This window comes from Phalacrocorax carbo, chromosome 7 (assembly GCF_963921805.1).
Source record: "Phalacrocorax carbo chromosome 7, bPhaCar2.1, whole genome shotgun sequence".
NCBI lineage: Eukaryota > Metazoa > Chordata > Aves > Suliformes > Phalacrocoracidae > Phalacrocorax > Phalacrocorax carbo.
The window spans coordinates 43,158,834-43,173,750 of NC_087519.1; the positions used below are offsets into that span (position 1 = coordinate 43,158,834).

The 14,917-nt window shown below is 34.9% G+C and overlaps 1 protein-coding gene across 5 annotated transcripts in view; it reads left to right on the top strand.

The window, feature by feature from the left end:
- XRN1 (5'-3' exoribonuclease 1) overlaps window positions 1-14,917 on the top strand; it is a 37,196-nt gene that overhangs the window by 16,441 nt on the left and 5,838 nt on the right. For 2 of the 5 annotated variants that reach the window (XM_064457687.1, XM_064457691.1), the window contains 19 exons: window positions 1,662-1,765; window positions 2,257-2,388; window positions 3,114-3,276; window positions 3,718-3,831; window positions 4,293-4,391; window positions 4,553-4,668; window positions 5,550-5,696; window positions 6,060-6,149; window positions 7,163-7,298; window positions 8,051-8,107; window positions 8,782-8,914; window positions 10,016-10,085; window positions 11,191-11,416; window positions 12,069-12,170; window positions 12,847-12,942; window positions 13,177-13,291; window positions 13,796-13,860; window positions 14,257-14,367; window positions 14,738-14,863. In XM_064457687.1, coding sequence (XP_064313757.1) covers window positions 1,662-1,765; window positions 2,257-2,388; window positions 3,114-3,276; window positions 3,718-3,831; window positions 4,293-4,391; window positions 4,553-4,668; window positions 5,550-5,696; window positions 6,060-6,149; window positions 7,163-7,298; window positions 8,051-8,107; window positions 8,782-8,914; window positions 10,016-10,085; window positions 11,191-11,416; window positions 12,069-12,170; window positions 12,847-12,942; window positions 13,177-13,291; window positions 13,796-13,860; window positions 14,257-14,367; window positions 14,738-14,863 — 2,202 coding nt within the window. Of the gene's footprint in view, window positions 1-1,661; window positions 1,766-2,256; window positions 2,389-3,113; window positions 3,277-3,717; window positions 3,832-4,292; window positions 4,392-4,552; window positions 4,669-5,549; window positions 5,697-6,059; window positions 6,150-7,162; window positions 7,299-8,050; window positions 8,108-8,781; window positions 8,915-9,349; window positions 9,994-10,015; window positions 10,086-11,190; window positions 11,417-12,068; window positions 12,171-12,846; window positions 12,943-13,176; window positions 13,292-13,795; window positions 13,861-14,256; window positions 14,368-14,737; window positions 14,864-14,917 lie in introns of those variants that run through there. The other 3 variants (XM_064457688.1, XM_064457689.1, XM_064457692.1) reach the window with 3 other exon arrangements.

Below are 14,917 nucleotides of genomic sequence, written 5' to 3' on the forward strand. Positions count from 1 at the left end.
CTAACAAAAAAAACCCAAAACCCCCAGAAAACCCCAGACAAAATAAATAGTCTGAAAAGACTGAATTTGGTAAGTAGTCAGATTTGAAATGCTGGTTATTTATACCTTCTCAATAGTGTATTATAGGGGAAAAACATTTGTAGTAGTGCTGAAAAATTTTTTAAAAATATTTTAATCCCCAAGCATTTCTTTAAAAATAATGGTTAAATACATTGAATAGTTAATTTAAAAGAATACCTTTAGATTTTTTTAAAACTTTGTTTAACTAGTAATGCTTTGATTTCAAAATAAGCTTTATGTATAAGTTGTTAAAGTTTGATGAATAGAAAGGAAGGTGAAATACACCCTTATGCTCAAGGCCATAGGATTAATTGCTGGAATAAGAATACTTACGTTCTTGGCTCCTAGCCCAAAACTGAGACCATTAGGTGGTAGTATTCTTGGTATATATTTTGAAAATATCAATGATATTAGTTCACACTGAAAGCTTTTGTTGACTATTGGAGTCAATAGTAAAAAAACAAAGTTCAATAGTATTAAAACACTAAATTTGTGCAGGGAACAATGTATAATTTTGGGAATCTACTGAAAGATTTTAATTTGTCCTGACTTCAAAATATTAAATGTCACTCCCTGTAGTAGAGTTTCTGGCATTTCTGTGTGGTAGCCATCAGATGTTCTCAGGTAGGGAGTTGGCAAGGCTCATTCTTGACTAATTAAGAGTTGGAAATGGTATAAATGCAAGGAAGCAGAGTCTCCAGACCAATGCCCCTTGTCTTTGTGTGTAGCTGAGCATATAGACACTTCTTTTTTAATCAGTCCCTTTTCATCAACAAATCAGACTTACACCTTCCACTTAAATGAGACTGTTTTATAGAGGAATTAGAGGAAAGAGTTGATGCAGAGACATTAAGAAGCAAAATATTTTTATTAAATCCTTTAAAAGCCAGCTCTATTTCATAATAAAAAATATCAGGTAACAAAAGACAAATCCAGGAAAAGTAAAAAGTTTCAGAGGTAAATAAATAAAACCATGAAAGGAGAGAGGAGGAAACATGATAGGGTTTTGCAGTAGGGAGACAGGGAGAGTGTATTTTCAAGAGATGTGGCAAAGAGAATTTGCCACAATATTAAATGAAAAAATAGCGGAAACTCACTGGAAAAACAGAACATAATGTGAGACTAAAATTACAGATGCTAGCAAAGTCCTGGACATAAGTGCTGTTTCTTTATTTCAGTGAGATACCAAAGTAAAATCTATGGTACAAAATATTTCACTAATCTCAAACTGTCGGTTTGATTATTGTGTCCCACAGACACAAATAGTTTGAGGTGATTTAACAAAGAAGTACATAGTAAGCCTACACCAGAAATTTAAATCAACCCAGATCTTCAAACTACCATATGCTATATGTAAAGAGCCACACTTGGAATACAGAGCTTTGTCCTAAAAAATGAGATATGATTCTCCATTTCTAACCAGATTGTGTAATATGTATGAAAATATAATTTAATAAGATAAAATGAGCTTTTTATTCTGCAAGAAAACCTGTTCTTTAACTCAGGTAGTTCTTACTGCAAAAACAGTTTGAAAATATTTTAACAAAAATCTTTTAATATGTTAAGCAATTAGTAATAATACCTTCTGGTTTTTTTTTCAGATGGTAGAGAATGTTGCCAGTTTGGTACTTGGAAAGCGTGTTTTTGTTAACTGGCCACACCTTGAAGAAGCCAGAGTTGTTGCTGTGTCAGATGGAGAAACTAAGTAAGAGACGTTTCATAGAACAGTTGTTCGTCGTCTTTATTGTTTTATTCAAAATAAGTTCCTTAGGTTGTTCAAAACTTTTGGTTTTATTGTAATACTTGCTACATCTGGACTAATTTGCTTGTATCAAAGGCACTTGGTGGAACAATCTTTGTTGGACGTCATTCTGAGGTTTGGTTTTCTCTGTAGAAGTCAGTATTTTGCTATAGAGGCAGAAGTTCAGGCAGGCTCATTCTTAATTTTGAGGGAAAAATGTGTGCACAGAAATCCACACGGAATAGTGTAAAAGAGAACATTTCTATACAATCTTCCTTTCAGCACATGCAGTGGTATGTTTTATAAAAAATATCCCATGTGTCCTGTTGTGGAAGGGATAGAGAGAACAATGCTGCAAGTTTTCCGTGTCCTTAATGAGTAAGTTTTGCTCACAATTGGTTATGTCTAGATTAATCTTATCCTGTTAAATTCATACCTGTCATAATATTCTCAAGGTTTTATTTGGAAGAACCACATGGCACTCAGAAGCTTTATATGGGAAATGCAGTGCCCCCGACTAAAGTGGCATACGTTGGCGACAAGGAACAAAGCATGTGGTTAAAAGAAATTCAAGGCATTTCAGAGCAGTAAGTAACTTTGAAAATTAAAGCATAACTTTACATTTTATGGCTTAGCTATGTTTTGTTGCTGTATTACAGACCAAAGTAGCAGAGAAGAGCTGCTGCATACTTGATGATAAAGGTTAATGAGTTTGCTGGAATTTTAAGAAAACAACATAAAAGAACTTATGCTAAAATTTCAGATTATATGGAGTTAGTCCCTGGGTACTTAAAGTTAGATGCTGTTACAAAAGAATTCTCGAATGAGTTTCAGTATTTACTCTCCCACTCGATTTTTCTCTTCTGGTCTTAGTAATCTTCAGTTGTAGGAAGTATATAGAATGGAGTCATACAGTATCAAGTTAAAATGTCAATAGCTTAGCATGGTTAAATTTTAATATGGCTCTTGCTCTTCTAGAGCGTGGGTGCCCAGTGGAACTCCACTGGGTTACAGCAGCTTGCCATTTTATTATCTGTCATTTGAGTTAACTGCCTTAACTACCCCTAACCCTTCCCACTGTAAAGGTAAAGTGTGTTTAACACACTTAGCTATGTGGTGATGGCTGTGCAACAACGGATAAGCAATTGGTTAAGCCATTTTTTCTGGTTTGGGGTTTTTTTTTTAATAAAACAGGAAACAAACTATTAGAATCCTTTTGTTAAGAGTATTTTTTTTTCCAAGAACTTAATTCCACCCTCTGGATTCAGTTCTGGTTATTGTAATCAATCTAAATGTTCTGTTTTGTATTCAGTTACCAGAGAAGAAAAGGAATAATTATTCATGAAACATCAATAGTTGTATATGCTCAGTTACTCACTGGTAATAGATATCAGCTACGCCAAAATGGAGAAGTTTATTTAGAGAAGCAGTGGTCAAAACAAGTTCTTCCTTTTGTTTACCAAACTGTTGTCAAGGTAAATATACAAGTTCAGTATGTTCTTGCACATAGCTCCTTACTCCATTGGGGCAGGGTAGGTGGGAGTGGGGGAAGAGTATATGCTTCTTTAAAACAAAATAATTTTTTTTAAAAAGCATCTCAATATAACTTATTATATAAAAAATGTAACTTGCTTAGGCAAGTACTTTGTCACAAAATTTGGGACCCTGTTGCGTAGTTTAGAGATCTTAGTGAAAAAATGGCTTTTGTAATCTTTTTACTGATGATATTTTGAATGAAGTACAGTAGTGGTGCTCTATGAGGTAGCATAACTGCTTGTGTAACAGCATTTGTAATATAGCATTAACTTCTTTGCCTTCAATGAATTATTTCAGGCTCAGATAATATTTAGAATAAGCATCTATCTATATGAAACTGAATGATGTTTAACATGATCAGTTTTCTCTTTTTCATATAGGATATCAAAGCCTTTGACTCTCGTTTTTCAAATATCAAAACTTTGGATGACTTGTTTCCTCCTGGAAGTACGGCCTTTATGCTGGGATCTCCTTACTACGGCTGCATGGGAGAAGTTAGTTCCAATAACTTCTTTTTTTTTTCCCCTAGGTGTCTTTATTTGCCAGCCTAAAATAATCTAAGATATTCTGTGGCAGTAGTGGTCATTTGCTAGCTAAAATCTTAAGTCAGTGATTCCCTGGTGGTTTAGTCAGAGGAGGAGGGGGTTGTTCTGCTTCCCCTATCACTGTTGCTGGCATTACAGGAAAAAGGTAGCATAGCTTGAATGCAGGATTATTTTTATAAATTATTTGGGGTAATTTGCAATACTTAGAGTTCCCATTTTGGACTGTTTTCAGTCACAGATTCCTTTGATGTAGTGCTACTTGTTGTGTACAGGTCATGGCAAGATGATGAATCCCAAGGCATCTCTGTGCCTACTGCAGCAAAACTGGTGATAAAGTAGACTACAAGGTCTACGATCCAAAGACGGCTATTTTTAAATAACATTTTTAATGTGTTGTGTTTCTCTCCAAGGTTCAGGATTCACGTGATGTGATCACAGAAGGTAGAATTCGTGTAGTTTTCAATATTCCATGTGAACCCCAGCTTGATCCTTTAATACAGAACCAGCATGTAAGTGCTTCTCATTTTCCAGCAAAAGCTTAAACAACATGTCAAATATATTTTGCAATAGTAAATGTCTTTAAGGGGTGCTTCCATATTATTCATTTGCCTTACCTAAAAATCCTTATCCTTTGGGAATTGCCAATATTTTTTCTTTGTTTGTTTTAAAGAAATATTCTGTGAAATACAATCCTGCATATATTTTGGCCAGCCGTCTTGGAGTAAGTGGATATCTTGTCTCCAGATTTACAGGGAGTATCTTTATTGGAAGAGGATCAAAGAAAAAGTAAGTTTTCTTTGTGATTTTTGACTGTAGAGAAGCTTCTAAATTCTGGTAAAAGTCTACAGAATTTCTGCTATGTTTAAGTGCTGTTCTTATCAGGTGTAGAACTGTTCCATAACATGAAGCTTTCTTTAAAGTATATTTCTGTAAACTAAATTAATATGCAGTGTTTTTCTCTCCTATCAAAAACATCTTTTTAATTTTTGTTTACTGGAGAGTTCTGTTGGCTTTAGTATTGTAGAAAAACATAAACTGACTTTCCTGGATAGCTATTTGCACAATTGAAGCAGGAGTTCGAACTATTTGGCACACTGACAATAAATAGTGCAATTGCAATCTCATTTCATTGTATTTATCAGTACTGCTAGTAAAAAGGGATAATAATTGTGCCTCTAATTTTTCTGAAGAACTAGTTAAAGGCTAAAATTGTTTAAAATATATAAAGGATGCAATCCCTATGGTCCTCTGAATGCCAGAATTGTGGTTTCCTAAGACAGCTCACTAAAGAAGCGGTTGATGCATGAGCATCTTCTTGTGATTTAATGTGTACATTTGTTCCCCACTGATTGTTCAGGGACGTTCTTCTACATCTTGGTAAATGCCAGGTAGATTTTAGTTGATTAGATCTCAATTAAGGAAGAAGGGTAGAATATTCCATACCCTCATTTGCCATAAGGTAGGGGTATGCATGTGGACAGCTACTGTAGCACAGCTCATGCCCTGTAACATTTACAGCTGTCAGGGTGCTAACAAGTAAGCAATACAAAGAATTAATTTTTTTCTGTGGTTTAAGGCTGAGGATGTATGTTTATGTGGGGGTTTTAATGTATGTACACGCACACATATGCATTACTGCAAGTTAATAAACTTTGTTTTATTTCCAGTCCTCACGGAGATCACAAAGCAAATGTGGGGCTAAACCTGAAGTTCAATAAGAAAAATGAAGAAGTTCCTGGCTATACTAAGAAAGTTGGAAACGAATGGATGTATTCTTCTGCAGTAGAACAACTACTTGCTGAGTATTTAGAAAGGTGTATATTGGATATGAACTTCACCCAGATTATCTACCTTTGTATCAGTCTTCAGATTTTGTTCTTTGAACACATATCTTCTAAGAACTAAGTTTGCTTGGAGATTGCTTGATGGAATTTCTTTTATTCCAATATTCTCCTTCCACCAGTCCCTCCTTCTAAGGAAAAGCATGTTTTGGGATAGAGTAGTTTTGTCAGCAGCTTACCCTTGACAAATGAGCAGTATGACACTAAATTAAGTTAAAAAAAAACAACATCTGGGCTTCAGAGATTTTGGAGCCCAACAAAGTTTGTTTTGATGATGCTTTTTTGTGGTCCATGCTGATGCAAAACTAAATTTTTCTTCCATTTATTCATTTTTAGGGTCCCTGAACTATTTAATTATATAGCCAAGAATAGCCAGGAGGATATCTTCTATGAAGATGATATTTGGCCTGGAGAGGATGAGAATGGGTAAGCCATCTTTCTCCATTTTCTTTTTTTTTGTTTCCTAGAATAGTAGAACAGAGGCCAACAACATTGTGAAGTTGGTGATAATCATATAGTGGCTGCTCTGTAACTGAAACCTTGCTGCTCCTTGAGCAGCATGATTGTTCAGTGATGACTCTGAAAAAATTACCAGAATGTTGTACCTTCCAGTTGTGGAGTCCAAGTCTCGGTCAGACTCTCATCTCAAGTCCAAGAAATGAGAAATCTAATTTTCGATGGCTGATTCATAATTCTTGCTTTTAAAGTAACCTTCAGTAAGCATAGTTATGAATAGTCACAAAGTCACCAAAAGATCATTTTTTCAAAATAAATAATAATTATTTTAATTGTTTAAGTTCACATTGAATTTGAAAAATAACACGTACAGAATTTAAAGTACTTTGCACATTTTCAGTATACATTCAGTTTCATGGGAGACAAGGAGAAGCCTTGGTTCCAGATACAGGATAATGACATTACAAAAAGCTTTTATTATTAGCTAGCAAGACCTATTCACAGGCTTGAGTTGGTAAGTCTGCAAGATCCTGCACTCCACAGGACTCTTACCAGGCAGATATACCATTGTGGGACTCTTCTATGATAGGAATGTCGGGTTTGTGCTCCGTTTTACCAGAGAGGCATGCCCTGAAGTTCTTTTTTACTGTGTTGGGAGAAACAAATGGTCACAGAACCTTTAATCATAGCTGGACATGGGTAGTGGGTTGGATGCAAACCTAATTGACTGAACACTTATAAATAGTTTTCCCCTCTCCCTCTCCGAATCTCAGGTTTTAGTTTTGAAACAGTATTGCATGATTCAGATTATTCTTTTTTAAACCCTATTGTAAACTCATACAGAACTCTTAAATTCTGTAACTTTATGAATGTATACAAGCATTGTGTCTATATCATAATAGTTGACTGATTAAATCAGGGAACATGGTAAAATGCTTCGTTTATGCAGTTAAAAGTTTTTATTCACATCATTTTTTATTTAGAGCTGAGAAAGTCCAAGAAATTGTTGCCTGGTTAAAGGCACATCCTGTGTCTGCTTTGTCTCGCTCATCTTGTGACTTGCAAATTTTGGATGCAGCCATTGTTGAGAAAATTGAAGAAGAAATAGAGAAATGCAAGGTATGCACCTTGATATCATTGTGAGCAGGGGTGAACCAAAAAGCAGCTGCTCATTATTTTCTAGGTTCTTGAATTAGAATAAGACAATTGAAAATTACTTGTCATACACAAAAAAAAAATACAGAATGTAATGTAAGGTCTGAATTTGTAATAAGAATTGTCCCAGAAATTCAGAAGACCTCATTATTAATCTTTGTAATTGACTCTCTCTTTTTGAGGTGATTCAGCAGCGTTAGTCCATACTCTGAACCCTGCCTTTTAGTGATTTCAGAAAGGAACAGGTGTCAGTGTATATTCTGAACTACCGAAGTGCTGTTTCTAAGTGCAATCCCAGCTGTTCTTGCAGTTTCTCTTTGGTCTGAGGAAAATTAGAAGGTTATTTCCTGAAGGCCACAGATCAAAAAACAGGCCAAGGAAATTACAAAAGCAAAAGCTAAAGGCAAAGCCACATGAAATAATGGGCTGATATCTTTGGAATTACTTGCAGGGACATGATAATAACATTGGTGTGAATTCTGGAATTAGCCAAACAGTGGAAATGCTTTGGTAACAAATCAGTGATGTTTTTAAAACATCTAATGTTTTTTAAACATTCTAATTTAAAACATTCTAATGACTTCATGAAAGCTGTATACCTTCATCTAAAAGAAACAAAAGAATTCTACATTATCTTTTCAGGTGTTTTGTTGTACCTGAAATCCAGTGTTGGTTCCTACGCTAGTTTATAATGACTTTCTGTTCCTTTCCTTTAGCAGAGAAAGAGCAACAAGAAGGTGCGAGTAACTGTGAAACCCCACTTGCTGTACAGAGTAAGTGATGTGAAAAGGGTTTTTCCAGTTCAGTTGTCCAGATTGTATTTATTTCACCTAAGCACACTTTCAGTGTGTGGAATTTTAGGACAGTATTGATGGAAGAAAAAGTTTTATGATGCCTTCTAGAAAATCAGTTTGAGAGCAGTAGTCTGTCTCTAAAAGGAGAGAATTTCTACTAACTACAAACTCTGTCATGTACTATAATGACTTTCAGTTCTTTTCTACCTTCTGTCCTTCATGCTTCTACAGTTCCTATCGGCTGTATAATGAAGGCAACATAAAATATACTTTCCGTTTGTCTCTCCTTCCCTGTTTTGCTTTTTGTTCAATTCTTGACATATGACCACCTGCTCCTCCTGCCTACTATTTCACAGATACCTGTGTTACTGATACAGGCAGGTTATGCGTGATGGTTTTGTCTAAATTGATACCCTCAGTCTGTCTCTGATCACGTACAGCACTGCTGTTTCTTGGGCAGGAGCAGGGAGTGAGAGTTGCAAGAAAAGAAAAATGAAAGTTGACTTTGTGTCTGGGGAGGGAAGATTCTATGCTCTTAACTTTTTTTCAGGAAGTTTGATTTATAGTGTGTTTCAGATATTGTTATAAATGCATTTTGATTGTAATACCTTTTTTTTTTTTGCAAACATTAACAGTCTTTTCGTTATTGTCAGCCATTAGAACAACAAAATGGGGTTGTTCCAGATCGAGATGCGGAGTATAGGCTGTTTGACCGTGTTGTCAATGTGAGAGAGCACTTTTCCGTTCCAGTTGGTCTTCGAGGTACCATTATAGGAATTAAAGGAGGTAATATTTTCTTCATAATTATAGTATTACAGTTATATAACAGCTCAGCTAGTGATATGAAAGCAGGCTTCAGAGAAGTGTTTTGTACAATGGTTGTGAATGTACAGAAACTTCTGACCTGCGAAGCATATGCAGCTTGAAGCTGCTAGCAACATATTTACTGTTTTGAATTAAACCTACAGATATTCTACTTTGAATCTCTAACAAAAGAATAGATAGATAAATGTTAGATAGTTAGATAAGTAGATAGATAAAGATCGATAAAATATCTAACAAAAATGAACTTATGGGAAGATGTGGGCAAAGTTAAGAGAAGTACAGATAAAAACAAAAGTATTAGCCTTAGTACTTACACTGAACATAAAATTTTATCAAATATGAGTTGTCTCAAATTGCTTTATTTGGAATTTGGTTTTTTACTTTGTGATACTCCAGTTCTGTTGAACGGTATGGATTAACACCTTCTTTGGCAAGATGATTATCCATAAACCTATTTCAGGTAAACAGAAGGATTTTACCGCATCACATTGGGTGTAGCAGTTTGAGATCTAGTAATACAAATTGTTTTCTTATCTGGCATTTAAGCAGTTGCTTTCTCATTTAGTTTGCATCCAGCAGAATCTTGAACAGACTAGACTTGAGTACAGCTTTTTTTAAAGAGGTATTCTTTTCTCCATAATGATAATATATGATTTTAAAGGAGTATTAGTCTATCACTGTGCAAGAAGGTAATATTAAAGCTGTCTGTTTCCGACTGCCTAAATATAAAGATGATTTGCATCTCTTTTCTGGCAGTTTCTGTCAACGGTGACATACTGCTATAAATTGCAGTTCTATTAATGCAGCTTGATAAGATGCTATGCATGGTACTTTTCTGTTAAAAGTATATCTAAAAGGGCAGCCATATATGACTTTGAGAAGAATTTCTGAACTGCTGTTAATGAAATCACTTGTTCAAGGCATAAAGAATTTTTTGTTGCTAATTAGTTAGGTTTTGGTCTTTTTGTTATTTATGCATAACTAATATAGATATTTATATAATTTATATGAAAACAGCTACTGTAACATAGATAGGATGACATTTTACTTAATTTTCTATAGCCAGCAGAGAAACAGATGTGCTCTTTGAAGTTTTGTTTGATGAAGAATTCCTTGGAGGCCTAACTATAAGGTTTGTGCAGGGGGTTTCATAGTCATTTCATGCTATTTGTATCAATGGCATGAAATTGTTGCCTGTGGTTTGGTTGAGTATTTGTAATGCCTCTTCTTAAAACTTTGTTCCTTGGCAGTGTTCATCAATTTTTATTTCTTCTGTGTTTCTTTTTTCTCTTTGAGCAGGGATAATTTTTATGAAGCATATTATATTTTGGAAATGCTCTTCAGGGTTTTTGCGTGTCTAGAAGCTTCTGAATTGTAGATAGCTAATACAGACCAGCTGAATAAAGCACTAAATCCAAATGCCTTTCCCAAACAAATATGTACAGAACAAGTTGTTATCAGTATGGCTTTGATATAGAGACTAAAACCAGTAATCCTCTGTTCCTCTGAAGGAGGGACTCTGAACTATCAATAGTTGATACTTAGGCACTAAATTCTAATCACCATTAAAAACCTAAACTGTTCTTCAGGCAGTGGAGGCATGGTTAGTGCTTTTGTTTTAAAAAGTGTGATAACTTTTCTGCATTTAATTATGCAGGTAAACAATATTCTAAGTGCACTAATTTACCCAGCAGGCTTCATTTTACTGGAAATTAGAGGAGAATCATACCTGTTCTCTGCGTTCAGCAAGCGTAACACAATTCTATCCCTTGCAAGAGCATGTCCTGTAACACATAATCTTCAGTATTCAGAATCTTTAAGGAAGATAGAAAACTGACTAAATGTTGCTTAACGTCAATTTATAGTTCTGCTACTGGCTTCAGTTTTCACCTCAGAAAAATGAAAATGTTCTTTCCTGGTTGATATTTTTTTACAGAAATACTATAAAACTATGCTAAAACAATTCACTCATCTTTAAAATGTATTTGAGCTCAGCAATATAAACTTAGTAGCAGTAATTACTGTTGTTTTCTGGTTTTGACAGCCAAGGGGGAGCACAGTGGGATTAACATTGTGTGTAATGGTACTAGATTTCAATATTGGATACAGTTTTCAGCCTCTGCTGTTCAAACTTGAATCATCTTTTGGCATAGAGGCAACAGTGTTGCTAAGTCGGATATATTGAAATGTCAACCATTAAGCTACCTGAAACAACTACGTAATTTGCTTTTCTTAAGGTGCTCACCTGCCAGAGGTTATCGTCTGCCATCAAGTGCCTTAATTAACCTGTCTCATGGCAGTCGGTCAGAAACGGGAAATCAAAAACTGATGGCCATAGTTAAACCTCAGCCAGCTGTGAATAACTACAATTCATACGCATCTGATCTGTCATCTGTATGCTCGCAAAAAGTGCATCTGGGAGGCCTCAACCATTCTCCCCGCTCTCTTTTTGTTCCTACTCAAGTAAGACTTTTTTTTCATTTGTACAAAAATGTTTTTCCACAGAAGCTGAATTATGACCATGGTTGTTATCTTTATTTTCATATATCAGTTTAATTTTTATGTTAGTATATTGGAAGTACAATAATCCTTATCTTGGAGAAATGAGTTAATCCAATAATGAAAGGGACCAAAAGTTCCTTATTGACAGTTGCTTTCCTTTGAGTAGCTCCAGTTGCATTTCCAAGAGACAAATACCTAGTTCGGAGCAGTGACACCACATTTGGTGTCAACAAATAGTTTGTTGGGGGAGAGATGCAATTATTTCCTTAAAGCTCTGTTCTAGGTAATGCATCCTGTAGTCCAAGCTTGTCCATGCTCAGAAAGAGAAGACATTATTTTCTTGTCAGTTTTGCTTCTTGGTTATGATTTACTTTGTTTGAAAATACAATAAAGGAGGGAAAAATTACAGATGAATTGGGGTTCTCATTGGTTTAACGAAACTTTATGTTTTAGTAAGTGACTTTAAAGAAAATCAGCTTAGTGGGTAACTTCATGTTGCTGTAGGTGTGTTAGAAAAGAATTGTCTCATGCTTTCGAAGTCTATACAAGAAAAACTACTTTCCAAAAGAAAATTTAAGGCTTGTGATTTTTTTCTCCCCTCTTAATAATTTAGCAACTGAATGGAAGACAGCATTACAATCTCAGGGCTGAAAATCAGGGCAACTCTAACTCACCACAGAAAGGATCATTTCTGACTGGCAATCAGAAAAATAAAGTGAGTGTTCTGATTCATTTAGTGTTGGACCCAAATGTCTCAATATTTATTTTGGTCTCCTATTTCAAATGGGTGTCCTTTTCTCATGACTAACAGTCAGCTTTGTTTTAGTACATTACATGTTTTAGTCCAGATACAGACGGGAGCAGAACTTGTCCCAGTTCTTGAATGTGTATAATATCCTGTGTTATCCTTGTTTAGATTCTAGATTTTCAAAAGTGTTTTTTACGTAGCTGGGCTTCAGTTCTGTGGTAACGTACCTGTAATGTTATGAAGTGACTGAGCCTGATTGATAAAGCCTTAAAAAAAAAAGGGCATTAATAATAAAATTTAAGAATACTACCAGTATGAGAGCATGCTTTTTAAACCATTTTGAATTATCATCTGAGTTTAATTATAACAAAACCAAAACAATCTCAAATGAAACTAAGTTCATTTCAGTTTAATAGTGATTCTTAGGAAGAGTTGTTACAACCCGCCACAACAGCCTATTTATGTATTTCATAAATTAAATACCTGCAAGTTCTACTAGTGTCAGTATGAAAATTTCTGTCATCTGAGCACTGTTAGACTTGGTCCTTGTGGTTCTCAGAATGTCTTTGTATATGATTAGCTGATCAAAAGTTGAGTTTATAGCTGCTGAATGTTTTGGGGGTGTTGTTTTGTATTTTGTCAGGCACAGAGTAAGCAAGATGATGAATTCTGCAGCATATGGCAATCATTGCAGAGTTCTGGGAAGTCTCACCACATTCAGCAAACCGTGCATGAGAAGGTTAGTATATAAACTTTAAACAGATCCCTGGGTTCAAAATATGAAGGTATTTAATTTTATACATTAGTTTATTACATCTGAATACTTCCTAGTTAATGTTACAAATAAATCCTCTGGATGAAGGTATTGTTACACAGAGTATGCATAGCTCTGGAAGCAGGTAATCATACGGGACTACTATGTAAATGATAGATACATAGTTTTCTGGTTAAAGTTTGATGTTTGAAATCCTAGGGTGCAGTTCTACCTCAGGAAATCAAGCTGGGAACTGGCAATCAGCTCTATAAGCCAGGATTCAATGACAGCAGCTTTAAAGGTCAGCAAAGAAAACAGGAGCCATATAAAAAATGTAAGTACTATGATTAGAAACTTTGTTCAGGAGAACTACTTGCTTTATCTGATCTTCATTGAAATGCCTGTTGCACTTTTTGTAGTTATTATAGTAATTTATTATGAACACTATATTGCATTTGTTATTGTCAGATAATGCCCCCGGTGTGCATATTAGGTTATTACACACTTAATCCTGAACCGTTTAATCAAGCTGTTCTGCATTATGTCAACTTTCCACCTATCTGATATAAAAACAACAACAAAAAAAACACAGCTTGGCTTTGCAGATTTGCTTGTGAGCATATTTGTAGAACATAAAATTAGATCTATTATTCCATATTTATTTTATCCTACAAGAAAAGCATACACCAAATGACCTATAAAGTATGAATTAAACATTTGACGCAACCATTGAAATTAATGCAACTCTGTGTACTTGTATGGAGTTACTTGGTTTTTTTGAGCCTTGATTATTACTACAGTTTTTAAAAGCATTTCAAAAGAATGCATTCTTTTGTAGTTAAAGAAGATTCCAAAGTTACAAGAGGTGAAAGCCAGCCACACAATAAAATATCAAACAAACAGGTAATTTCTTCTGTACTGAGTAAATTTATTCTTTTCTTTGCATTTTACTCTGATCTGATTCATCATTTTACAGATTTCCCTTTAACTGGTGTCTTAGTTGATTCTTTTATTAGATTTTTATTCTGGAGATTTTTTTTCTCTAGAGATTTTATAGACAGAAAATGAGAGAAAGTGCATGAAATATATGGTGATGATACCAAATGATTTTCCTATTTCTCTCAGACTCCAAAAGCTATGCTGTAATGGGAAAACAGAAATGCTAGGCTTTCAGTAAGCTGAAAACTTCTACGAATATTAGCTTGTGAAAGCTATTTGCAGATGCATTTCTAATATGATTGCGTTATAATGAGCAATGGAGTATTAGTATTCAGTATTAAATGCTGCAGTTTATTTCAGAATTTTGCAGGTGTGAATAAGTACAATGTCAAACTTTTGAAGAGGAATGAAAGCCCCAACATGCCTGTAATTCAGAAGGCTGCAGTTGATGGTCCCTGTACAGGTGGAAAGGTACGATTTAGTTGATTTTCTTGTGCTCTTTGAATAGCTTACGTTTCCAGTCCATTTTGTTCCAGTTATTCATGTTTGCTTGTGTGCAAATTTAGGTTTATAACAGGTACAAGACAAGCCTGTATAATTTTGATCGTTCTTTAAATCAATTCTCTATTGGTCAATAGTTGCATCTTTTTAGTGTGCAAAACTGGATTTAGTGTCTGAATATCTGTTCACGCTCTGAGCAGACATGACTGTGGTTTGCCCAAGCGCAGAGAAGAAAATCCTGAATGTGCGTAAAATTAATCTCAAACTAGTAATAACCTTGTCTTGCATCTGCTTGTAATATACTAAGTTGATGTACTTTTTTTTTTTCATTTGTTTTAAGAAGGACAATGAACTTGAAAGTCTTCTAGCTTCTTTGAAAATTTCTAAAGAAAATGAAGCGCAATCTTATTCCAAGGAAGCAAGAGCTACAAATGAAGAACATCTGTCACCACAATCATTTGCTATGGTCTGTATCCTGCAGGAATCATTACATCGCAATTTAGCATCTGCTATCTTAGCA